At 34.2% G+C, this 26,573-nt stretch overlaps 1 protein-coding gene across 4 annotated transcripts in view; it reads left to right on the top strand.

Annotated features, from left to right (window-relative positions):
- The window catches only part of LOC106472278, a 33,969-nt gene extending 8,721 nt beyond the window's left edge, over positions 1–25,248 (top strand). For 3 of the 4 annotated variants that reach the window (XM_022400875.1, XM_013932908.2, XM_022400876.1), the window contains exons 3-13: positions 3,167–3,281; positions 4,622–4,717; positions 5,881–5,935; positions 6,938–7,116; positions 8,621–9,443; positions 9,740–9,835; positions 10,964–11,229; positions 13,031–13,568; positions 15,896–16,807; positions 18,931–19,150; positions 20,873–25,248. In XM_022400875.1, coding sequence (XP_022256583.1) covers positions 4,634–4,717; positions 5,881–5,935; positions 6,938–7,116; positions 8,621–9,443; positions 9,740–9,835; positions 10,964–11,229; positions 13,031–13,568; positions 15,896–16,807; positions 18,931–19,150; positions 20,873–23,270 — 5,571 coding nt within the window. In that variant the 5' untranslated portion in view covers positions 3,167–3,281; positions 4,622–4,633 and the 3' untranslated portion in view covers positions 23,271–25,248. The remainder of the gene's footprint in view (positions 1–3,166; positions 3,282–4,621; positions 4,718–5,880; positions 5,936–6,937; positions 7,117–8,620; positions 9,444–9,739; positions 9,836–10,963; positions 11,230–13,030; positions 13,569–15,895; positions 16,808–18,930; positions 19,151–20,872) is intronic. The other variant, XM_022400877.1, reaches the window with a different exon arrangement.
- The last annotated feature ends 1,325 nt before the right edge of the window (positions 25,249–26,573 follow it).

The following is a 26,573-nucleotide window of genomic DNA, read 5'->3' as shown; positions in this document are numbered from 1 at the left end:
AACCACTACGACCGTACTACGTAAATAATATTACCTACTTAACTTTACTTATATTAGGTACCGTAGTACTACCTACGTATTAGTAAATAATTTGTTGTAGCGTTGATATATATATATATATATATATATGTGTGTGTGTGTGTGTGTGTGTGTGTGTGAAGTAGTTAAATTGGGATTTTGAAAGAGGTGGAACTTCATTTTGTGATCCACTTTGACATCCAATCAGAAGACCAGGAATGCTAATATCTTGAATCCTTAAAACACAAAACTCTTTTGTGGACTGTTTAGTCCCAGTTTAACTCCTGATTGTATGCTGTGTTTTGCATTTTTTTCGAAAAATATGCATTTACTATGTGCGTGTTTTTCAATATATAAGTGTGACCCTGCTATTGTGTTACGTTTGAAATATCTGTTTGCTATTCACAGACTCCATCAGACCTGTAGAACTTGTGTCAGTGGACATCATAGTTTATAGTTTTTGAACATTTTTTATATTTATCTTAATCAAATTATGGGAAGAGTTAGATTGGTGTCAAATGTTGCTGTTTAACAGATAACAGAACGTTAATTAACCCATTAACTGCGGCAGGAGCAGCTCAGTTGCCGTTTTCTGACTCGCAGATAAAACTGAGTTGCCATCAATCACAATAAAATGGTAATTTTCGTCATTCGCATAGAGTTATAGTTGTATATGCGTGCGACTGACGGATATTTCCGTCATTCGCTGCTGAGCCATAGAACTTCAATGACGGAAGAATCCGTCATCCGCAGTTAATGGGTTAAGGTCTAATGTGTTGCAAGTATCGGTGTAATGATGTTAACATTGGAATAGCGTATTAAAGATTTTTTTTTATTTTCAGGGTTTGACGTAAAATCCTTTACTCATCACCAATAATCCAAAATGCATGATATTTTATGTCATTTGTCTTTAATTCACTGAAATTCACATTTTAGGACAAGAAAAATCCTGATTAATATGTTTTTTTCTGTTTTTAGGTAAGACGAGAATTTTATTTGCTGCGAGTGTTGTTTATTGTTTAAGGGACGTTTTTAAGATGAGAACTAGGGTGCTAAAGATGTTTCTTTATTGTTTGTCTGACAATTAGTGTACTGCAGATTGTAACAGGTGTTTTTGACCATTTAATGGAATATTGTTAATGTAAAAATTAATGTGCTGTAAATGTTTATTTTAATTTTAACAAAATATTGTCAAGATCAGAACTAGTGTATATCACATGGTTTTTGTTATTTAACAGAATATTGTCAAGATCAGAACTAGTGAGTATCGCATGGTTTTTGTTGTTTAACAGAATATTGTCAAGATCAGAACTAGTGGGTATCGCATGGTTTTTGTTATTGGTCAGTTAAATGTTATAATTAGAATCGTTGTACTGCACATTTTATTATTATGGTTCACACTTCACCTGTAGACTAATTATTGAATAGACAAATGTATAAATACTTTATATATTTGTCTATCCAATAATTAGTCTACAGGTGAAGTGTGAACCATCTGAGTATTTATACATTTGTCTATCCAATAATTAGTCTACAGGTGAAGTGTGAACCATCCGAATACTCGGATGGTTCACACTTCACCTGTAGATTGATTATTGAGCACAGATATATAGATAGACTTGTTATTTTCCATATTTGGACTAATTACTGAACGGACAGCATATCAATAGCTACGCAGGTAAATGTTTTATAATCCACCTGTGGACTCGTTTTCAAATCAAGCAGACTTACCTCTGATATACTGAAAGCATTTCTTTATTGAGTTTAAACTCCCGCCTTCAACAAAACATGACTCAAAATTTCCAGGTGTTCTTTACTTATTGCATAACACAGATTACTTTGAGTTTAAACTCCTGCCTTTAACAAAACATGACTCAAAATTTCCAAGTGTTCTTTACTTATTGCATAACACAGATTACTTTGAGTTTAAACTCCCACCTTCAACAAAACATGACTCAAAATTTCCAAGTGTTCTTTACTTATTGCATAACACAGATTACTTTGAGTTTAAACTCCCGCCTTTAACAAAACATGACTCAAAATTTCCAAGTGTTCTTTACTTATTGCGTAACACAGATTACTTTCCCACACTTCTCCACTTGTCGTAATTCACGTGTCCAAGGATCTTGCATAAAATATGCTTACCTACCATAAGGTTTTCTTGTTGATGGTTACGTTTTTAACTCTGCAATGGTGTTCTTTTTGATGCAACTATTTCCATTATTACCACAACTTTATCTGTATCATCATCAATTTTCTTCCCTGTAAGCCACGAGTTGACTTGTTCTCATACGATCCTTTTCTACATCTTTTTTTTTTTTGTCTTCACCATTATTGGTTGCTCTCGTTCTCCTGATTCTTTTACTCGGCATCACATGCAGTGCCTGATTTTGGCATAAGCTAAACAAGCTACAGCTTAGGGCCTCACAAAATTTCAGATTTTTTTTTTATGTCATGTGACTTCTTTGTTCAATACTGTGTATATATATATATATATCCATGTGAGTGTAAATTACTTGTACCTGATGATGACAAAACCTTGTCAAAACGTTGTACATTTGCTGTTATGTTAAACTTACATTAAAGTTTTTCTTCATTACCCATTCAAGCCGTCTCCAGCCATTATTAACCAAATAGTGTTTAATATAACTAGAATAACAGTATTTTAGTTCAAATACAAAACTATATTCTATGCAATAATAAAAACAACAATGCTTTTTATGAAAATAAATCAACAGTATAGTTCCAACAGTAGAACAGTGATGCATTCTGTTTGAATATAACTCCGTGAATTCCATATTAATTAAACAACAATGTGTATGTATTTAACTATTATAATAAGACAAATATAGTAAAAACTGCATAGGCAAAGAAAATATCAAAATTAAATAATAGGTTGAACATTCGCCAAAATTTTATATATTTTCATTTAAAGAAGGATGACGTTTCAAGCTAGCACTCCTCGCAAACTTCGTTTTAAACTGTATGATCTGACGAAGAGCACTAGCTCGAAATGTCATCCTGCTTTAACTATTATAATAACACCTAGAATAATACAAAATGCTATGTTGTGATATTACCAATGGTTTGTTATCTTGTTAAAATTGTAGTAGCACCAGCAATGTTCAATTCTTTTTTTATCTAACAGAATTAAGAATTTTGAAGACTCTCTTAGAGATTTACTCTGCCAAAGCAAAGTGGGCCCAGTACAATTTAGAAGCAGTGATACAGGAAGCTGGCTGAAGCTCTCTGCAGGAGAGAGGGTATTTAGTGTTTGAATAGTTTTTTTTTTAACATATCTCATTAAAGACCGTATATTTCCTGTTTTAGTGAAGACATATTGTTTAATGTCCTACACATTGTTGTTATAATAAGTAGATATTTTAACATCTGTTTGTTCATTTTATTTAGCAGAAACGGTTATTTCTGGATTAAATACTTATTGTTTGATTCTTTTTATCTGTAGGAGATACATTGTTTGTGATTTTTGTTATTGTTTAGCTAAAATAGATAGATTATTATGGTATGTATATATAATACCTTATGCCAGCAAGGTGCGATCTATTGATTGATAGTCTGTGTGATATTAAGATTACAATAAGACTGGTGATAATGTTTACAAATCTTTCTTTACTGGCTATTTACAACAAATTTAATATAGGGGGAAGTAAAGAAAGAGTTCTAAAAGAAATATCGATCAGTGGTAAACTGAAATGTTTGAAAGTAGAAAACATCATCTCTGCTTTTGAGTTTCGATTCCTCCATTTCGACGAGTAACACGTGTTTCAAATTTACAGATAATCTTATGAATATAACCCTTGTTTAATATATAAAGAAAAACCCATTTTGAACCTACAATCTTATACATAATATTACTGTTGTCCTTGTGACATTTGATCAATAACGGTCGCTATTTCAAACGTCATTCTTAAACTGATGATGATTTAAGGAGGTCGAAACTTTGTTATTTGTTTAAAATAGAAGTTGTTAATACACGTATCAACCATCTCTACTATGTATATTTGACAGTTATTGATAACTGGTGTTCTACTCAATTTTAATTATTTTTTATTTTAAAGAGACGTATCAACAAGATGTTTAGTAACAGTTTGTTGAGTATTTTTTATAGAGTAATGAACAGTTTTTTTTGTGTACAGGTAAACTCCTGCTAACCTTGCTGATCTACCAATAATAATGATTGTTGAAAGTCATAATCCAATAAAATTGTACACTATACCATAATGTTTTGTTGGGAAAAGGGTACAAAGTTTGTTTCTTTTCCTTCTGTTGATCTTTTATCCCCCCCCCCCCCAAGAGATCATTCCTATCACCGTGACAACTGTTCGTACAAAGTTTAAGTTTTCTTTTCCTTCCATTGATCTTTTGTTTTAAAGAGATAATTTCTATCACCGTGACAACTGTTCTGGTGACGACAGATAATTAAACAATGTTGGAGTATTAAGAGTAGTTACACTTAGCTGGGCTACCAAGTTGTTTGTCGTTATGTTTTCTATTTTGTATTATGTAACATACGCATTAGGTGAAAGATGAATTATTATAATCGCTACACTTTATTTATTATGTGTATTTTGCCGTGCTATAGCTAACAATTTTGATGTGGCTGGTTGATCATGTGTACCAAGAAAAGAACGAAGAGCTTGCAGAATACTTAGAAGACAACTATGATGCCGATGAATTGGTAAGACGATTTAAGATTATAATATATTATGTTACGTATTCCGTTGGTATTTGATGTTTACAGCATTTAGATCAAGGACATTGTAGTAACATGAATAATAGTAATCTAATAGATGTGGATATATATTATTTAAGTAGGTTGTACTTCTGAGTTATACTGAATGTCTTCTTGGTCTCAACGTGTAGAAAGCAGTGCTTTTTAGTTAAATAAACATCTTGCTGGTCTGTTGAATATAAGTCTGTTTGTTTTTTTATACTCGTAAGTGATGTGTTTACTAAGCATTAATTCTTACATATGATTTTGGTGTATGTACTTGGGTAGAAATAGTAACCTATAATGTGGCTTCATTTGAGTCTGAGAGCTGGTTTGAGAGTAGCTAATGCATTATATCTTAATGTGATTTTAGGTTTAAAAATACTTTTGTTCTTATGTTGTTTTACTGACTTTAAGGTCTAAAAATGGACTTAATTTGATCTTAGGTTATAATCTGGTGGGCTTAGGCTGTAATTTATGCCCTAAACACACTTGACCATGAGTTTGACTGTAATCACATTTAATGTCACTAAGGCATAATGTAACTTTAGGCTGTAATCGGTCTTAACCAGAATTTTGTCTGAAATCAAGCTCAACCTGATAGGTTGTAGTCAGATTTAACCTGACTAGACTGACATTTGGCCTAACCTGACTTATGGCTGTAAATTGTTTTTACATGACTTTAGCCTGTACATAGACCTAAACTGACTTTAGCCTGTAATTCAGGGGATGAATTAGATTAAATTTGCTTAGTGGCTTATCAGGTTCAGGCATACCCAAGTCAGAAAAACCCAGAAATACATACATTCCAAAGAGCAGAAAAAAATATATAAATGGAAGAAACGGAGCTTTTCGTCAGCATTTTTTATACTATAAAATAGAGAGTTGATGATTTAAATATCATTTAACTTAAACTAAGCCTAAAACAAAATAATTACTATGTAGATACAGTCATTAAGATAAGAACTTTATAATGTACTATAACAAGGGTTGTATGTTCCTGGAACCAGTTAAGTAACAAAATATTACACTACTAAATTTCCTAGAAATATGAAGCCATAACTTTGTTTTTCCTTAATTCATTCTCAGAACACTTTTCTTTTAAATAAATGTTTTTTTTGTTCTTTCAGAGAGGAATTTGTGCTGGCCATGATGCTTTTAACAACTCGTACTGGTACCTAGGAGGTAAGTGGTCCTCATGGAGAAATAAAAACTTAAAAACAAATAACAGCTTTACATCGAATCAAAAACTTTGCTCATTTGTTGTGAATTACAAACCCAAACAAAAAAGTACACAATGTCATTCTGTTTTAACTTAAACACCACCAACATCCCCCACAATTTTACTTTTCCACGATATCTTTCATTGAAATTTAAACAGTATTTGAGAAGTCCTATTTAATAGTTGTCTTCTTGATGAAATTCATGCTTAATGGGTGAAATCTATGGTTATATGGAGTTCACATGGGCCATTTCGCCATCAAAACACCAATCTCCTGCTGCTTATGTAGTTGTGAAAGATTAAATTATAGGGTTTAAAAGTTCACATTTCAATCTGAAGATGGAAGTGTTTCTGATAATGAAACTCTATTGCATACAAACCATGTTAACATTGGAATTACCCTTATTATCAAATTATTACTGCATGGTTAATTACTTACAAAACACCAACATAGTTAATAGTGATCATACAGAATAGATTCACAATATTCAATAATGATGTTAGGTTTGTAATTTCATGAAATTGGAATTAATATAACAATTATTATTAAAATTAAACATTCTTAAATTAATTGCTAGTGCTGATCACACACACACAAAAAAAAAAATACATGCTAAATGATAAAGTAGTATTTCTTGCTTTATAAATGCTAAATAAATACAAAATAGTTTGAATAGAGATGTTTTTTTTTTTATCACGGTTCGAACTAAACAACATAATTTTTGAGTTTTCTGAAAAATATATACAACTTCTCTTTACTGTTTCACACATCTAGTAGTTTTAAGAAACTAATTTTATAATTTAATTTCTTTGATTACTCTTCGATGTAATTTATGAGCAAAATATCACTTCTGCGTTTTTTGGTATTTTCAACTACTTTCACCTTTACAAAGTATCTTTAAAGAAAATTTTTACTTGTTGCATACATAGTAATACACAGCTATTATTGCAACTGATTTCTGTAGATTTACGTTTATACCGGGAAAAGAAGACGAGCCGTAAAGAGTGGGAGTGTGTTTGTGTGACTTTGGCCGAGTGGCAGACTTTCCTGAGACAGTTTCGTAAAACTACAAATCCAAGGGAGCGAGAACTTTACATTTATCTTCACTACCAACTATTTCCACTCATCAGAACTGAGTTAAAAGTAAAATTGGTTCTTTGTCTCTTACTACTTTATTTAATATAAGAATAAGGCCGTAAAATATAACTTATATCATACGAGTTGCTGACAGTTATATTATCTACTAGCATATAGCCCATTAAAATTGATGGGACAAGTACTACCGCCACCCCACTCCATAGTATACCGTAACCTCACATTTCATAGCTAACTGAAATAAATAAATTTTGAGAAATCAAGCTTGACCAACAAAAAGACAGAAAAGCGCAGTCGAGGCAGTTAAACATTCGTAAATTCCTTTGTGAGCCAATCAAAATTAAGATAATTTGTGTCGTATTCGTAGCATAAGTATTGGTAAAAATCAGTTAGATTAACAACTTATAATATATAGAAAAGCCTGTGCATTTTGATAACACTACATTCCAAGAATGGCTTTTATGTCATGTTGTTTAGCAACAAAAGTATAACCTAATATTGTTGTTAGTCTATTTATAAACTCAAATGTATAGACTAGAAAACTGGAAAAATATTTGTTGATTTCTTAACTTAGAGTCTCTGTTGATTAAAGATATTAATTTTTTATTAGAAACATTGGTGATGTAATAGAAAATAGCTTAATTTGGAAATGATTTAAGTTTAAAGTTGAATTGATATTTTGACTTTTATGATAAATTTTATGTACTTTGCTCTAGGATAGGTGATCCCACACTACGTCTTTAAGCTTATTATACCAACACTCACTACACTTATAAGGTTTCACAGCACCCCATTCCCCCTTGCACCGCCATCACTAAATTATAATGGGCAGATGGTAATCGACCTATTCTATCTGGATAAATGCATTTTGACTTTTATGGCTCTTCCTATTTTGAGAAATCAAGTGTGACGTGATACACACTGGGTTTTATACAAGTTAGATAGGAAAGAAAAGCTATGTATTATCAATTTTACTATGTACAAAGTTGGTATTGCTTAGAATGTAATTACTGTAAACATATGTATCTTCAGATTGATACTACACTAGAAGTAGCAGTTCGATTACAGCTAAAGATATCACTGTCGGTGAGGGTTGCCAGTTGATCAGTCATTGCGTTATAAGTTTTTATTTTAAGACATTGCATAGTCTTAGTTAGAGTGGTATATAAAATCAGCAGCATTATTTACTAAGTTACCCGAGACCTCTGTAGCCAGCGTCTTTTGATCAGATGCCGTTGATGATTCTTAAATGATAATAAAGATAGTGGATAGTCTACACACTTAGTTTGTTTTTTGTCTACCCCTTTTATAAAAAATAATTTTATTTTTTAAAGTAAGACAAATTATCTGACAAAATACGCAGTTTCACCCAAAATACAACTGAAATCTATGATATTAAAATAATGATAGAATATCTGTACAATTGTAATGTTTTTTTAAAAAATCGATTTAGCCAAAGTATTTGTTTCTATAACTGCTTAAGTGTAAACATTTGTTATTTCTCGTTTATTAATGTAATTAAACTTGTACCATTTCTTTGTACTTTTTTAAGGAGTTACAAGCCAAAGAAAACATAACGGAAGCAGTGCATCAAGATATTTTAGAGAGAGAATTAGCAGAGATTAAGAAAGACTTAGAAGTTTGGGAGGAGACTAAAGAAGCAGGACAGGAGGTCTTCGAAGGAGAATCGGTAGCAGAGACTCGGAAATATATAGAAACTTGGGAAACAAAAGAAGAACATCAGGAGAACTTACAAAGAGATTTAAAAAAAGTTGATAAAAATTTAGTAACCCTGGAAACCAAAACTATAGCGGTAAATCAAAAGGTCTCGGAAAATGCAGACAAAGATTTAAAAACCCTAAAGAAAACGGAACTTAAGCACCAGGAGATACAAAAGTGCGAGACAAAAGAAGTGGAAAGTATGTTGGAAAAGAATGTTGGTTGTCATAGTGACAGCAGTGCTTTAGCAATAGTGGATGGGATAGAATGTCATAAGGATGTGAATGGTATTGTGAAATCATTAAAAAATGGTATCAAGAGTGATTTTGAAGACTTTCTGCCAGAAACAAACGTGCATAAAATAGAAAGTGACTTGAAATTAAAAGACTGTGACAGTAATTCACTAATTAGTGCTACTGTAACTTTAGATTTTCAATCTGCTAACATGACTAGTTCGTCTGCTAATATTTTGTGTAACAATAAAAGCGGATGCGGCACTGTTAGCGGTAGCGCAGATACCACTAACTGTCCCAGTACTGTGTCTGACAGCTGTTCTGACCCAGTCCGTAAAACTTCAGCTTCCAAACCGGAAAGCACTGTTCAAAGCTGCAATAACCCGGGAAGCACAACTCCGAGCCATGAGAATTCTCAAGATTGTGAGTTTTAATACGTAATGGGCTTTGATGATGTGCATATTAGTAATTTTACTTTTATAGAGTATTTAATCCTTTAATATTTTCTTATACTAGCTTTTTTTTTAAAAAAAAAAAAAAATTTCTACTTAGAGAATTTTTTTATTCGTAATGATTTTATTTGTTACGAATCTGATTAATTTAGGAATAATGCAAACGAAGAACTTTTGTTTAAAACGTTTCCTAATTTATTTTCACTTTTAATGTTGAATGTAGAATTATTTAAGTTATTCATGTCTTGATATTTCCCAACACTTTAGCAAATCTTCCTGCAATACCAGACAATCGAAGTGATGCATCAGGCAGCAGTAACAAAGAAAATGCACCACCATCGTCATCTGGCAATAGTTTACAAGGCATGTGTTCTTTGCTGAGGGATGTTCAGTAAGAATGGGATTCTCTTTCCCATACACTGGATATGAGTAAATTACAGTCAGTGAATGACTTACTTCAGTATCCATGAGCTGTTAGCAGCAGCGTCATACGTTGTGTTTCCATGACCGATGTCATGTAACGCAACAACACCATTTTAAAATGGCAACTGTGAGTGATACTGGTGTGATTACATCTTTTTTTTTGGTCCTATAAAGGATGGTCATGCATGAGTTTTACATCCAGACAGTTACATCACCAGTACATCCAGAGAATTACGTGATCAGTACATCCAGACGGTTACGCGATCAGTACATCCAGACAGTTACGCGATCAGTACATCCAGACAGTTACGCGATCAGTACATCCAGACAGTTACATGACCTGTACATCCAGAGACAATTAAAGCATCTCTATGCAAATGGATTTGTAACATCACGCCTGTACTTATTATTATTCTTTACAAAGACTGTGTTGAAAGGTGGTTCTGGTTACTCATATTCTCAACATCGTTAGTGTATGTTTGTTGGTAGTAATCTGATATGGTTAAATTACTGGAAATAATATTCTCTTTGCTTCTGAACATCCCTCATATTTCATATTAAGATATTATTTTCGGGTTGTAAGTTAGAGAGAGAAAGAGAATATGTGCTGTTATCTTCACATGGGAGACACCTGGTGGTAGGTTAGTTTTGTAAACAGAAAAAAAAAACAGTCTTAACCTAACGTCTAACAAAATGTATTTTGCTAGCTGGTCTGTGTATTGTACATGTGCATTTTTTTTTCATTCAATCTAAATATAGATATTTTCAACATTTCAAAGAAATGCCCTATACATTTCAACTTTAAATAACCTTATAATCTCTTATAAACTTGAACTATGTGTATTTCTCTTTGTTTTATTTTTAAATATGCAAAATACAAATGTTGACCAAAGATATTTTTCAGTGCAAGTAAAATTAAGACTTATCTTACATTTTGTAACTTCTTGTTTTGTAAATTATACACATGGTATTAATATTTTATAGCTTTTATTTTCATTAGTAGGTAAAGAGTTTTTTTGTTATACTTTAAATCTTTAGTATAGTTTTCTACTCTTGGGTATTTTTCAGATGTCTCCCATGTTTCAGCGATATCAAACATGGTTCATTCAACAATCAGTGCTCCACAATCATCAGCATCCATCCAACCATTGTCTAACAATATGCTCAGCAAGTCCTCAGATGTGATGGAAACACAATACCTGCAACAACAGAGTCACATCTTCGTATTTTCTACAAACCGAGCTAATAAAGCTGCTGATGCTGTTCTGTCTGGTCAATTTCCATCCATGATAGCATTTCACTGTAGTCAGCCAGGAACAAAACGTTTCTTAGAGGTAAATGAGTGTATTTGATGTAATAAAAAATAAAATGTGCCAGTATTTACTCATTTTGGCTATCCCAGCATCTCATTACATCCTTCCTCTGTTCCAACCTGGTTAATGTGACCGACCTTGTAACTAAAAAGTAACCATTAGAGTTTCCATACTATAACTTTTAATATTTTTTTGTCATCACAAAATTTTGCAAGCTTTCAATAAACATTACAAGCCTTTTTCCACACAAAAAGTCAGGTTTTTGGTTTGAATATATTCATGGACTAAAGATTTGTCCATGAATATATGGAGTCAGAGTGTTGACTGTTCAGATTGCAAAGTGATTTTCATGTTAAGGATGAAAATACTTCATCTGAACATTTTCAAATCCCCTTTGTGTAACCTCTAAGATCAAATTTTTTTTCATTACAACTTTATATTTTATCTGTTCTTTTCTCTACCCTAATTCTATATCGACTCGGTTGATTTGACCGACCTTGTAACCACCATAAAAAGTATAAAATAAATATAAGTTACCTTTTTTCTTTCTAGAATGATAGCCGATTGTAACAAGAAACTACAATTGTTTATCTTAAATAGCTTAAAGCTTGTAATAGTCTCCATTTGTTTGTACATAGTTTTATTGTTTTATTACCCTTTGAACTGTGTCTAACTAATAATCCCACCACACAAGTTATACATCACTTGGTGAATGTATAGCTCACATTACCATATTGAATGACGTAATGCATACCTCATGAAGAATTTTTATTATTCTTATTATTTTTCATTATCTTATCTAACCTAATCAGTTTCTAATTTTTGTGTTTTAGCTACTTTTGTAATGATAAGTAAAGAATATACATAAAAAACAAGAAATATAGTACTTACTTTTGACCTCTTGTTTTTTTGGGGGGGAATTTTTTTTGCTTTCTTTTGCCCATGAAACTTAAGCCTGCTTTTGTTATAATAATGGTACTAGTACACTAAATAGTTTAAACTTACTTAAATAATGCACCTAACGACACAGGTTGTAAAAATTAGATGTTGCCTTAATAATATCTATATTATAATATTATATCTATATATCTATATTATAATATCGATATTATAATAAGTAATTTACATTAAACTCCATATTACAGAGAGGGATAGTAAATAAATCACAGAAAGGAGAAGACTTGGAGAACAGATATCAAAATTCATATACCGTGGGAGATAGAGGGTTTTTTTGGAAACATTTCCTTATAAAATGAAGAACTTAAAAACTTGTATAATATTAAAATTTGATTTATTAACTACATTCTGATGCCAAGTTTATTCATATACATTGACAATAAAATAGTGTAATTATAATTTGAACGTAACTCTCTAAAAGATCGTGACATGCATACTTTGACCTACTTGTAAGGAGAAGGTTGAAAAAGGAGTTTTAAAAATACTTGCAATTGTATGACAAACTTTCACAGATTAGTTTATTATAAGATATGCTAAGGAATATTAGCACACACAAACTAGAAATAAGCTAAGTAATATAAAAAATTTGATTGACATATGTATATATTATAACATAGAAAAATAGAGATTGGTAAGTTAATTGTTTTACTTATTATCACAGCAACGCATCTTATCGAGTTTTCTATCAACATATTCGGCTGAATTTTATGGCATAACTTATATTGTCATCATCACACACTACACCCTTGTTTTTAGTATTGTCATAGCAACACATCGCCGAGTAACAAAAGAATATATATAAAAACGATCCTTTGACTGTAAAAACATTTCCGTTTTATGACATTAGTTTTTCTTTCATGCCCAGATGCATCCAGTAAAGACTCAACAATTTTACAAACAAAACCCGGCAACATGGCTGAACACACTAGCCCAGATGAAACAAAGCAGGCAGAATAAGATTGGAGACACAGATAAGACAGTTGGAACCTCTTCATTTATTCCTCACTTTTCACCTGAGCCATGTTCAGGATCATGCCTTTCCCACAGTCACAGTTTATGCTCTAGTTCCTGTACCCCCCTTGGTAACAACCCTTGTTCGCAACCTGGAAGTTGTCCTAGGATCGGACCATGTGATGTTCACGGGTCGGGTGCTTGTTCGGGATCTAGTGGGGAATCTGTATGGGGAAGTCAGTGTCGATCTACAGATGTTTGGCAAGGAACACAATGGGGAAGATCACAGTGTGATTGCGATTTACCGACACAACAATTTCAGAATCCAATGATGAGACCAGGAATTCCATGCTATAAGACGGGAGGATCACATCCAGGCTGCTGTGTGCCTCACCAACACACTGTAAATCCAAGTAACGTAGCCATGAACAGTGATGAACCTTCACTAGTTGGTTAGTATCATATTATTGTCTATTCTTTTCATTCTCTATGTGGGTAGTAGCATCCCGATGTTTCGACTTGATCCGAAATAAAATTTTACATTTCATACGGAATCCATACAACCTGACAGTTATTTTACTTAATCATTCAAAGTGTATATCTATTTGATTTATACCATTTGTCAGTAAAGGATGTTACTGATAAAATAATGAAAGTTTGTGTGTGTGCACGCAATCAGTTTTATACAAATTGTAGCATCAGAAAACTGGACTTTTTTTTTGTTTCTCTCACCGATTGCTTAAAACTTTGATCACTAAAGGACTTTAGGATTTTACTATGTCACCAATCTCTGGATACATAAAAGTCATCAGATAACTACAGATTTTTGTATCAAATGACAGACTAGCTATAGATCTGTATAATATCACAGATTTGTGTTATCATAAATTAGCAGCATATCTTATATTAGCAGATAGCTAGTTTTTTGTAATTTTTCCAACATTGATCAGTTTTTTGTGTTATATAATCAGATGATTAGAAGTTGAGGTATATATCAAAGCAACTATATATGTTATATCACTAGATGATGGGAAGTTTTTGTTAAATGTATCAATATCTCTGTTATATCACTAGATTACTGGAGGTTTTCGTTGAATATATAAAAAAAAAAATCTGTGCTATATCACTAGGAGTTTAGATGGTTTTGTTTTATATGAAAATAGTTAATTAAAATGCTCGGACAGTCAGTATTTTTAATTACGCCCATCCTTCAATATACAGAATAGATGTGTTCTTGAAAAATTGTCCATAGGGAAACCCATTTTCTCATAGACACTTATTATGTAATTGGAGATGCGTTCCTACAGTCCCAAGAAATAGTAAAAACCCACTTAATGTAGAAAACCTGTTTTAAAAGTTACTGAAAATAAGGAGAAGAAATACAAATAATGCTACATAATAATATTTTCAACAATTACTAGAGATTGTGCTTATTGCTGCGTGAGGTGGCTTTGCAGAGAGATGTGTGGGAGTTACTGGGAGGGAGAGGAAAGGGTAATAGATTCGGCTGCAGGCAAGGTTACCAATGAAGGAACTCTGTCTTGGTTATTTTGCTACTGGAGGGACTTTTTCCATGAAATACATTCAAAGATAACTGCTTTGAATGCCTTGTTCTTTATACAGGTCTTTGTGAAAAAGTTTCGGAGAGTTGCTTTGTATTCAACCGATGTGGGGTAGGTGCAGCTTCCTCTTTCTCCTCACCCATAATACATTTCCAGCTGTATCAGTTCCTCATTTGTAAAGTCTTCTCCATGAAACTGGAGCAACTCTGCCGCAGTCATTTCCAGGACATCTTCAATTCCCACATCATTTGCAATGTTTTCATGAATTTCCAGAATAGTTTCTGGTTGGGTAAAACCAACAGAATTGTGGAAACACTCGGGTCATAGATTTCTCCACACTCTGGTCATAGTTCATGCTTGGACTTTCTCCCATGACTCAGATGTTGTCCACGATATTCATTAGGTTATGGTTTTTCCAAAACTGCATAATTGTAGGCTAATTATACACCAGTCAGTAGGGGTCGCTACTAGTTGCACTGATGGGATTTCCAGTCATTCTTTATACATACTTTCAAGACAGACACATTTGTAGTAAGCGAACTGTCTTTAAGCCACATGTTATTTTGGACAAAAACACAAATTGCCATTCGTAAACAAATTTCATATCCAAATCATATACTTGCTATAACAATAATTAGGTATACAAGATGAAAAGTATATTATAACTGTGCTTATAAAGAACAACATTAAAATGGACCAACAATATTATTGACTATTTACAGCAGTAACCATGAAGGTGGGGTAAATAAGATTAAAAACCTAATCGATGAAGCAAGAGCAAAATTAAAATTCTATAGCAAAAAACCTATATTTAAAATTTATAAGTTACAGATACAAACATTTGTAACAAGGAATTTAATCCTTCCATATAACAAATTTGTTCCCTGACTTACAAGTTCCGTTATCGTAGATTTCTGTTTGGTTAGTTTCCACATAGCAAGGATATATCCTTGTCAATTTAAAGGCTATTCTGATGGTTTCAAAAAAATTTTAAAATTGTGCACTTAAAAAATGTTGATTGTTTGAGCATTTTAATTAATTATTTACAGAAGTACTTTGAACTTCAGCCTTGTAACAATATGAAAATGGCTAAGTGTGATATGTCACGGTAGGTTTTGTTATGTCACTGATTATTTGTTTTGTCTATATTTAACTACATATTTTATTTGAGGAGGATACGTGAATGTGATTTTTAAATTGATTTATTTCTTTAAAAGGTGTTAAGATCCCAAATGAGAATCTTACTCCCCAACAACGTCAGCATCGAGAAGAACAGCTTGCTACTATTAGAAAGATGCAGCAACTTTTGTTCCCGGACCAAAATCAATATCAGGCTCCTCCAGGGGGCATGATGCCAGTTGGACAGAATGGATTCCGTTTGCCTGAAAGGCTGTCGTCATCAACGGACGTGCCATGTCTACCTCGAGGGTGTGGCATAAGAGATCACCCTTGTACCCACCCACCTTCTGATAGGGCTATGGTTTCTCTGTCTTCTAGCGTGAGACCCCCATTTCTTTCTCACCAAAATGTGCCTTTTGGACCTCAAACTGCCCAGGCGGACTTCCATCCTCACCATTATCCCTGTGAAGATCAGAAGAAGCCACAGCAAGGTGGTCACTTCTTCCTTCAGCAAGGAGTAACTAATTCAAATCCAGATCAACATCTGAATCCCTCTCATCTTCAAGGTTCTAGAGGATCTCTGCCACCTAGCTCTTCATCAACAAGATTTACCTCTCCTGTTGACCCTTCTTGCCAACATACTTATTCCACTATGCCAGGCCCAAGCTTTTCCCATAGTAGCCCAAGATGTGGCACATTAATGAACATGACCATGAACTCTGCTAACTCTACTACTACCTCTTCCTCAGTTACTCCACCAAATGGTAGCTTAGCAGCTATGTCTAATCTCATTAACATAAACTGTACTCCCACAAGCATACCATCCAGTACCACATCCATTCCTAATGCTATAACTGCCCCAGGTTTGGGAAGTTCTGGGAAAAGAAAGATGTCTTCAACGGGAAAACAAACTCAGCAACTCCTTCAAGACACCACTACTACCAGAACACTTACTAATGACTCTTTAATCTCTCCACCATCAAAGACCATGTCTCTGAACAATGGTTCAGGTAAGGTGTTTGGGTTCTGAAACTTTGAATTATAACATTGTAATCTTCCTACTTCCAAATGTACATTTTGAAAATCGGACATTTTTGAGTTTTAGGTAGTTAGCAAGAAATTTATTACATCCTTTTAAAGTAAAAAGAATAGATAAAGCCTTGTATTCAAATTTTATCAATGTACAATTTACTTAATTTTATATACATATATATGTAATTCCAAAATAACAAGATCGTCAAAATCCATCATTGCGCATCTACCTTCAGCAAAAACTACATCATATTAACTCAAAATTCATTGGACTTTACCAAAAACAAGATATGTAAATCAACAAATTTATACAAGGGGTGTCCAAAAAGTTTGTGGTCTAACGTATAAAGAAAAGGGACACTGGTTCTACTATGCATTAATTTTCACCTTAATCCCCTCCTGAGTCTATACATTTGTGCTAACAGTGCTTTAAGGTCATTATGTCCTTCTGAAAGAACTCTTATTCTTGGTCCTCAATCCATGACTGGACAGTATCTACAAGATTGTCATCACTCTGAAAGCTTCGACGTTTCAGAAAGATTTTAAGGTTAAGGAAGAGAAAAATAGTCACTTGGAACTAAATCTGGTGAGTAAAAGTTCCAAAAATATTATAACCTGAGCAGAAACGAATCTAAATCGGAGTTGTTCAAAGCCAACACCTTCTCCAAAGGTTTCAATAGATTCGTAACTATGGATGAAACCAGAGACAAAAACGCAAAGTTTACAATGGAAATATCCAAGTTAAACCATCCCAAAGAGGTTCAAGTCACAACCCTCTGCTGGGAAGGTCATGGCATCAATTGTTTGGGATGCCAAGAGATTGCTATGCATGTTAACCAACAATTTAAATCAAGAAATCAAAGAAAACTGAAGAGGATTGCTTCCCCATCAGGAAAGTGCCCCCAGCTTACAAATCACATTTTGCTTTGAACACTATCCGTGATGCTGGCTTTGAATTACTCAATCACCCTCCGTGGCACTAACTTTACTCATGCCCAAATTGTCACTCAAAATGCTGACTACAGTCCTTTAATACTTCTTACTTCCTCTGTTAACTTCCTAATGGTAATTTTTCTATCGCATATAGCCAAATCATGAACTTCATCTATAATTTCTGTTGTGGTCAATGTCCAGAGCTGACCTGACCTTGGATCATCTTCACGTGATTGTTTACCAAGCTCAGCACACCACTTTTTTTACTGTGGAATATGCTGGATTACTCTCTCCTTACTTTGCTTCTACGTCTTGGTGAATGTCTTGCAGCATCATTTTCTTTTTAACAAAATATTTTATCACGGCACGAAGTTCGACGTTATCCATGATGTTTAACGCTGCTCACTTCTTTCCTTCAAAAATCCACAACACATAAAATAAGCTCATTAAGTCATGCGTTATGTGTTGTTTACTCATATATATATAAAAAAGGTTCAAACTTAACATTTATTAGAAAAAAAATCATACATTTCAGTTTGGTGTTTAGGTCAGGCCAGAAACTTTTTTGACAGCCCTTGTAGTATACACAACCAGATTTTACAAAACCAGCATATTTCAGTTTTCAAAAAAAAAAATTTCAAAAATAATTTTGATTATAATTATTATTATTATTTATTGGTAATTATTATACTTCTGAATATTGTTGGTTTAGTCTATGGATTTTGGACAAGGCTACATCTTCTGCTAAGCTGACTCAACTTGTTGTCAGGTATTATTGGGTTTATGTCTGAATGTTTGTTACAATTAGGGTATACCCAACTTGATGATTCATTACAGGTTTCTTATCTGTTGATTAATGGCATTATTTACTTCTATTCAGTTTCTTATATACTATTGGTTTTATTAATTTATACTTTTAGTTCTCATCTATGCAGTTATTAATTGTTGATTAAAAAAACCTGATCAAACTGACTCAAAATTTAGTTTGAGTAAATAAATCAGATATAGATGTATACATGTGATCAAGATGACTTCATTGCATTTCATGCTGAGTCACTATATTGATAGTTTGAATGAATAAAACTAAACCATTGTATTTCGTGCTAAGTTGTCGTGAGGATAGTTTTATCGTATAAAACAAGATAATTTGTTTTTGTTGGCTATGAAGGTGGAACGTTTCCAAATTCCAGTGGACCCCTAACCCACACACCTCCAATTACACCACAGCATTGTAAGATGGCTTCAGCACTCTCCAACATGCTGACCAAGGAGCCAAACCTAATGCCTGTACCCTCCCCACAACAAATAGCTTTTGAAGGACAAGAACTAACTATACAGAAACAACCTAATATTAATCTTAGAGACCCGAGCACAGTGTCTCCTTCAGGGTAAGTAGACTTGTGGCAACTATAATGTTCAGATTGTAAAAGTATTATTTATTTGTGTCGATATGTGAGAAAGTTATACTTATTTCAATATTCACATGTATTTAGACCATATAGTTAAAGTGACCATTTACGTGAAGAAAAAAAAGAAACGAGATACATTGCTTATTCAAGTGGCTTGTCAGTTGTACGTCTACAGTTGCGCATTTGAGTAAATTAGAATGATAACAGCTGTTTTATGAAATGTAAAGTCAATAAAGGTCAACAGCAATGTTCCCTCTAAATTGTTTTCAATCCATGTGCAGAATGAATTTTTTCATGTGCACCAGTATCAAGGCAATGTGTGCTAACAATTTTTGTTAGGGGGGAGGGGGATATTTTTAGACCATCAACCCTACTGGATCATTAGGCCGCTTTGTAATTCTACCAGTTGGTTATTTGGGCTTTAGGCCTATCGACTGCTAAGGTCATTAAGGCCATCAACATGTTGAGGCTCCTCACGAGAATGTGTGCAGCACTTGATTGGTTGTTGTGCAGCCACGGAGCTTAGAGGGAACACTGGTCAAGAGAGTATAGGAATTATAAAGATATAGTTGTACTTTCCAGTTCATACTTAGTTAACATATTGTTACGTCTCCGTTCGTTCGCTAATTAACTTTCCGTAAATTCGTTCCAACGAAACTTTAGCGACACAAGTCCTTTCTTAAATAAAACTGGTTTATTCTTTCCGAATACAACTTTACCGATACACTTAATTTCAACAGTCGCGCTATAACAAATGCTATAATTCTCAAAGAACATGTCACGTGCTCGTGCTCGACAATACTCAGTTCAATTACACATTGTTCTGTCATGTTGTGACCGTCTTATATATACCAGACTACCCCCAATCTAGTAGTCTCCCGATAATTCACGAAGGTTCGAGAAGGACGTGGCGTGATACTAGTCACGTGACCTTTCTGAAGCAATAATATAATTGTTGCTAGTTTCTTTTAAGGCATCGAAAACAGTCTCAAATTTTGTGGGATACACCAATGGGAAAACAATACTCTTCCTTAAAAAGGGGGTTACTTTACTCATAGTGTTGCTTATGGGACTTGTTACCTTGTACATGTTAACAGTGATGTGCTCAACAATTCTAAGGATTTAATCCAGATCTTCACGCATAAAACTGTATTATATTCAGCAGTGTAGTTGATGAACAACAGTAATACTCGACTGTAAATCTTATAATTGTTGGCCTTTCACAAATTTTATAGATCATTGTTAATATAAATTCTAGATCTATAATTGGTAAAGTCTTAAGTTACTTTAACATGGTTACGGTAGTACTTATAGATGTTGCATAACTTTAAACTATGTTATTGGAACAACCAAAAGTGTTGTTATGGTATAGAAAATGAAGTGGATAGATTATGGTGGAAGAAAGTAAAACTTTGAGTTCTTAAAAAGAAATATTTCAGGGTGTGTCTTTCTTCGTAATGAAGCTTGAACAGAATATTTCATTAGGTCCGAGTACCGGTAGAAAGTCGGATTGTGTGTCTCGGAAGTTAACAAAATAAGTGATATTTTTTACAACAAGTATAATGCTAAGAGAGAAAATCTTTATATATGTTTTGTAATATTTTCTAAGAAATCGTAGATTGGAAAGTACATTTGAACAATTAGTGTTTATTGCTCTTTGTGAAGGACTCATTTTGAAGTAGGGTATTATTTTAATTTTAGGCTACCACCTGGTAATACAGATGCGAGTTATATGCCAAGTAGAGGTCCTCCTGTTGGTTCAGGTTGCACCTCTACTGCTTGTAGTGGACCTCGCACACTTTCGTCACAAGATGGGGGGTTATCCAACAATGCTGGTTTCCATGACAACAGGCTGATACCACAAAACTTGCCAAGATTCCCAGGGCCTCAGGAGTCCAGTTTGGAGCAAATGGCTCGTCTGGCAGGGATTGCATCAACAGACAAGTTTATGGGACAAGTAGCTCAACCTCCAGGGATGACCACATCTGTTAATAATATAGGTATTCTGCAAAAGTTTCCAACAGTTGGTCCAAAGAATAGGTTTGGTGTGCCTACTGCTAATCCAGAAGCTAGATTTGGAGCTCCTACTGCTAATCCAGAAGCTAGATTTGGATCTCCTACTGCTAACCCAGAAGCTAGATTTGGATCTCCTACTGCTAACCCAGAAGCTAGGTTTGGAGCCCCTACTGCTAACCCAGAAGCTAGGTTCGGAGCCCCTACTGCTAACCCAGAAGCTAGGTTTGGAGCTCATACTGCTAACCTAGAAATCAGGTTTGGAGCTCATACTTCTAATCAAGAAGCTAGGTTTGGAGTTCCTACTGTCAATCCTGAACTTAGATTTGGAGTTCCTACTGTCAATCCTGAACTTAGATTTGGAGTTCCTACTGTCAATCCTGCAGCTAGGTTTGGAGTTCCTACTGCCCCTCTTGGGACTCAGTTTGGAACCCCTATTGATACTGAAGCTAGGTTTGGGATACGTACTGGTAATCCTGGAGCTCCGTCTGGGACCAGATTTGAAGCTACATTTGCTGATACTAAAGGTAAGCTAGAGCGTCAGACTGTTGATCCTGGACGTAGGTTTGGTGAAGGAGTACAGACCCTGCCAAATTTTCCTGCTGAGTCTCCCCTTCAACCTCTAGATTCTCAACTTTATAACCATCCAGACATGTCTACTCCTGCAGGTTCATCACACCTCCAGTCCTTACAGAAGATGACACTTCCTTTTGATAGTCCTCCAACCAGCAAACCAACAGTAGGCTTAGTATCTGCATCAAATGCACCAGGAAGAAATAATGATCTTCCTATACAACCTGCTTCTCAACCTTTGGCTTCACACAGATTAACTCATTTTGAACCTTTACCCTCCAATCATTGTGATTCTACAAGATCTGTGGACTTGGATGGAAACTCTCAGATGCTGGCAAGTATGAATACATCCAGCACGAAACCCAGTTCTTTCTCAGGGAATGCCAACCAGGGCCAAAAAGTAAACTTCAATTCATCCATGCAAGGTCTCCACCAAACTATGGACCAGCACACAGCAGGATCTCAACAACATCTACAGAACTCTCAAATGGCCCACAATATAAGAGCATGTCCTCAGACTGTAAATAATACATATGTGAATGCTACAATGGCCATACAGCAGGTAAACATTCAGAATGTAACAACTGCATCAATGCAACCAAACCCATCAATTATACCTGGACAACAAACATTTAGTTCATCTGTCACAACAGGTCACCCAATTGTACACAGCTCGGCTTCTCCAACACCTCCAATGTTTATGGGATCTTCAGGACCTAGCCCTCACATGTTACATCCTTCTACGGGACAACGAGTGACGTGTCACCAAACAATGAACACCTCGGGCTTGCATATCAGGCCTGGAATAATACCCTGCCTCCCAGAAATGCCAGTACAATCTGTCAATGGTGCCAACATTCAGGTCAAAGCCACTGCACCCAATACAATTCAATATCTTCCTACTAGGCCACAAGTTCCTTCAACTCGTGGGTCAGAGTGTCCACCAAGTATGGAGTTTCTCCACAGATTAGCAATGCCTTTGACTAATTTAGACAGTAAGGTTCCCACCCAGAACCTCCAATATTTCCCTGGGATAGTTCCAATGAATGACCCTACACAACCAGGCCCACATATAAGACCAGACATGGGTCCAGTGACTGGTATGCATGGTATCCAACATGTGGGAATGGCCAATGGTCCAATGTTACAGAGGTCAGCTTCTGAGCATATGCCATGTGTAGAGGCACAATTGTATCAGGGGCAGATGGTTCCTCATGCTATCCACTGTCATCCACAACTTGCACGATATCCTGGTGGAAGAGCACTACCTGGCATGACAGTGGAAGGAGGGTTTCCTGACAAACCATATTCAGTGTCTCATGCAGGACTAGGTTCCAACACCTGTCAACCTCTCCCACCCTCCATAAATTACAATCGAACAACTGCTGATCCAGGATATGCAGTGCAGTTCCACAATTTCCAGCAGCAGCTTTATGCATCTGACACTTTTGGCTGTCAAATGAATTCCCACAACAATGTGCTGCCCACACCAAACTTTCTTGGGCCTAAGTGATCAATGTAAGCGGCATAAATGTCTTTTGAACCGAAGTTATTACCAACTAGAGGTGTCATTGTAGATCAGAAATAATAAGCCTGTTGGCCAGATGAAGATATATTTGTGAGTTGAAGAGTTGACTATATTGACGTTAACACAGTGATTCTGTACTGTAACAAAAAGCAGCAACGATCATAATTAACAGTGTGTGTTAAACAGTAGTAAGAAGGAGCTTTGACTGATGGTTTAAGCAAGTAGAAGCATAAAATTGAGCAATCAGTGTTGTGAACTTCAACAGCTCCTCACTTAAATTCACTTCTTACACTGAAACCGTTTAACCCGAGAACTGTGTCTACCATAGATTGCATTTGTGAGATACTCTGTTAGTTCTTTTTAATCTTCTTAAATGCTTAGTGAAATCATTAAGATTTCATTGCTCAAATGGTGTTAGTAACAGGAAAAAACAAGTTGTAGAAAGAAAAAAAAACATTAAGGAACTGAGAAAAAGTTATCTCTTTATTATTATATCTTTGTGAGAAGATGGATATTTCAAAATATGTTAAATTGTGAATTAATCTATATTTTGGCAGTTAAACTGCTCATATAGTACCATTTGTGGTATCTTTTTTATCTTGTTATTATTTTATTCATTAATGAAGTATAGCTTTGTCTGTTATTAAAGGCTTGTTATATTTGTATTTTACACACACTTGTGCAGTTCAGGTTACAGTTGCCTGAATATTGATTTCTTGGTGCCAACTAGTTGAGTTTTTTTATTCACATTTTGTGTCAGTATTTTATCATATATCTCTTTTTTGTGATCTTAAAAAAAATCGACCTGGTCTATTTATGTTCTTTTGGTTGCCACCAGGGAGTCAATTTTCTTCATGGTGCTGCTCAGGATTAAAGCTCAACTGTTTTTAATGAAATTGCCTATGCTGGTTTTCCGGGGTCTCAGGAGAAATGTAATTCGTGTAGAAATTGTATATTTTAATCCATAGATAATATCTTGTTATATTGTCTATGTAAAATTTTGTCATAGGTAATTTTAACTACAAACAGAAAGTCTTAGTATGGCAAAATTTGTGATAAGAGCTGGCCAAATCTTAATGAAATAAAAGAACAACGAAACTTGATCTTAAATATATTTTAATCTTGTTTTTCAGTCCCTACAAATATTTCTGCATTTTTATATTATTATCAGATCTGAAATTTTCAAAAAAGAAAATCGTTATAAAGTAATAATAGAGGAATATCCATTAATTAGAGATTTGGTAGAGCAATGATAAGTAAAAATAGATTTTGAAAATTTGTACGAGATCTTCCTTCTAGGTGATAGATATTAAATCGTAACCAGATTTTATATAAGACCTAGCTCAAAACACATTTCATCAGGCTTGCCTTTTTCTAATAAATTGTTCTTTCTAGTTAGAAGCATTAGCATGTATATATTGTTTGTGACCTGTCCTTTCCATACACTGATTGAGAAACAAGGTATATGTGTTTGAAGCTATAATATTAGTTAAATATTTTATATAATTAGTAAAGAAAAAATACTTTAATTATAAAACAAACTTACAGGTAGGAAGTTGAAAGATGGTTAAAACAAACTACAGCGTCATGGACTTTTCTCGCCAAGATTTAATTTATAATGTCTTTCACTAAGATGATATCAACATAAGCATTTCCTGAATAAAGATAATGTGCCAGAAGAGTACTTTTTTTAAAAAATGTTTTCACTTTGTTCCGTTTTTCAGTACTTAATTTTAACTGAGACATCTCAGAAGTGTAAACAGTATTCTGTAGGACATTTGCTTTACAAAAAAAATTTTGGTTACTTGATATGACAATGCAAAGCCAAAAGTATATAATTTTTTGTCGGTATGTTTTATTGTAAAACTTTTGTCATTGTTTTCGTGCACTGTTATACGTTATGATGCTATATTGGTTCTTTTGTTGTTATTAAATTCAATAAAAACTGTTGCATAGAATTTTATTCAGTTTAACTAATTTATTGAAACTCTTTGGGGTAGAATAACCTGCCACGAACAGGACGAAGAATTTAATTGAAACGTTGGTGTTATTTAAGTAAAATCTTTGGTGGGTGGGGGGCCAAATCGAACCGTATTTTGCACAAAATACATAAACTGTTGATGACATAGCACGTTTCAGGGATCATACATCAACTCTAATAACTACGTAACAGACAGTGGATTATGAAGAAAACAAAAACGTAGAATATATTAATATTAGTAATTTCCAATAAACATAGGCCATTAACCAAACGTATTACATTTTCCTAAAAAAACCTAAGGCCTGGGGGGTCACCCCCCCCCCCCTCCTCCTCACCCCAGTAAGCGCCATTGAATTGAAATAAAAATGTTAATAATGTTTGGTGTGAAAACATAGGTGACTATCAAATCCCTGTTGATTTTGTAAATTAAATAAACACAACAGAAATATTCGTTTGTTATGTAACTGTTCCAAAACTTATGAATATATATACGTTCCTATGTTCCATCAGTCTCTTACCTCAAATATTAGTATGCTTAATTGTCTGTAATGGTACATTTTAAATAAAATACTTATAAAAACTATACTTTCTACAATAAAGAAATGCATTATGATATAATCTGATTCATACATTACTTCTAAAATGTTTTTTTTTACCTAGTATCACACAAATCGTCATTGAAGTTATTTGTTCAAAATCTTTCAATTAAAAAAGAACTCGGTAAAAGTAGTTTCTTAAGAAAAAATCCAGTGTTTTAGAGTTAGTATTGCTGTGCTACTCGTGGTGATGTACATAATAATAAAACGACAATATGGATTAAATTGTTAATTGTTGAAAACCGGCAACATATTAGAAAAATCGGTAGGCCTAAAACTGTTATAAAAGCAAATTAACTTTATAGTTCTTTTTTGCATATTACTTAGCACCAGAACTCATCGGTTGGGTTGGAAGATGAGAGCTTGTTTGGTTTGTTTTCAAATTCGCACAAAGCTACACCAGGGCTATCTGCGTTAGCCGTCCCTAATTTAACAGTGAAAAACACCACCCATCGCCAACTGTTTTTACCAACGAACAGCGGAATTGACCGTCACATTATAACGTCCCCACTACCGAAAGAGCGAGCATGTTGGGTGACTGGGGTTCGAACTCGCGATCCTCAGATTGGGAGTCGAGCGCCTTAACCACCAGGTCCTGAAGAGACAAAAATATTTTATGAAACGGTATTTATATGTGCAACATAGTACTGTTACGTCTCCGTTTGTTAATTGATTTTCCGTAAATTCGTTCCGACGAAACTTTAGCGGCAC

This window comes from Limulus polyphemus, unplaced genomic scaffold (assembly GCF_000517525.1).
Source record: "Limulus polyphemus unplaced genomic scaffold, Limulus_polyphemus-2.1.2 Scaffold5213, whole genome shotgun sequence".
NCBI classification, from domain to species: Eukaryota; Metazoa; Arthropoda; class Merostomata; order Xiphosura; family Limulidae; genus Limulus; species Limulus polyphemus.
This window is presented reverse-complemented; position numbering and strand designations above follow the sequence as displayed.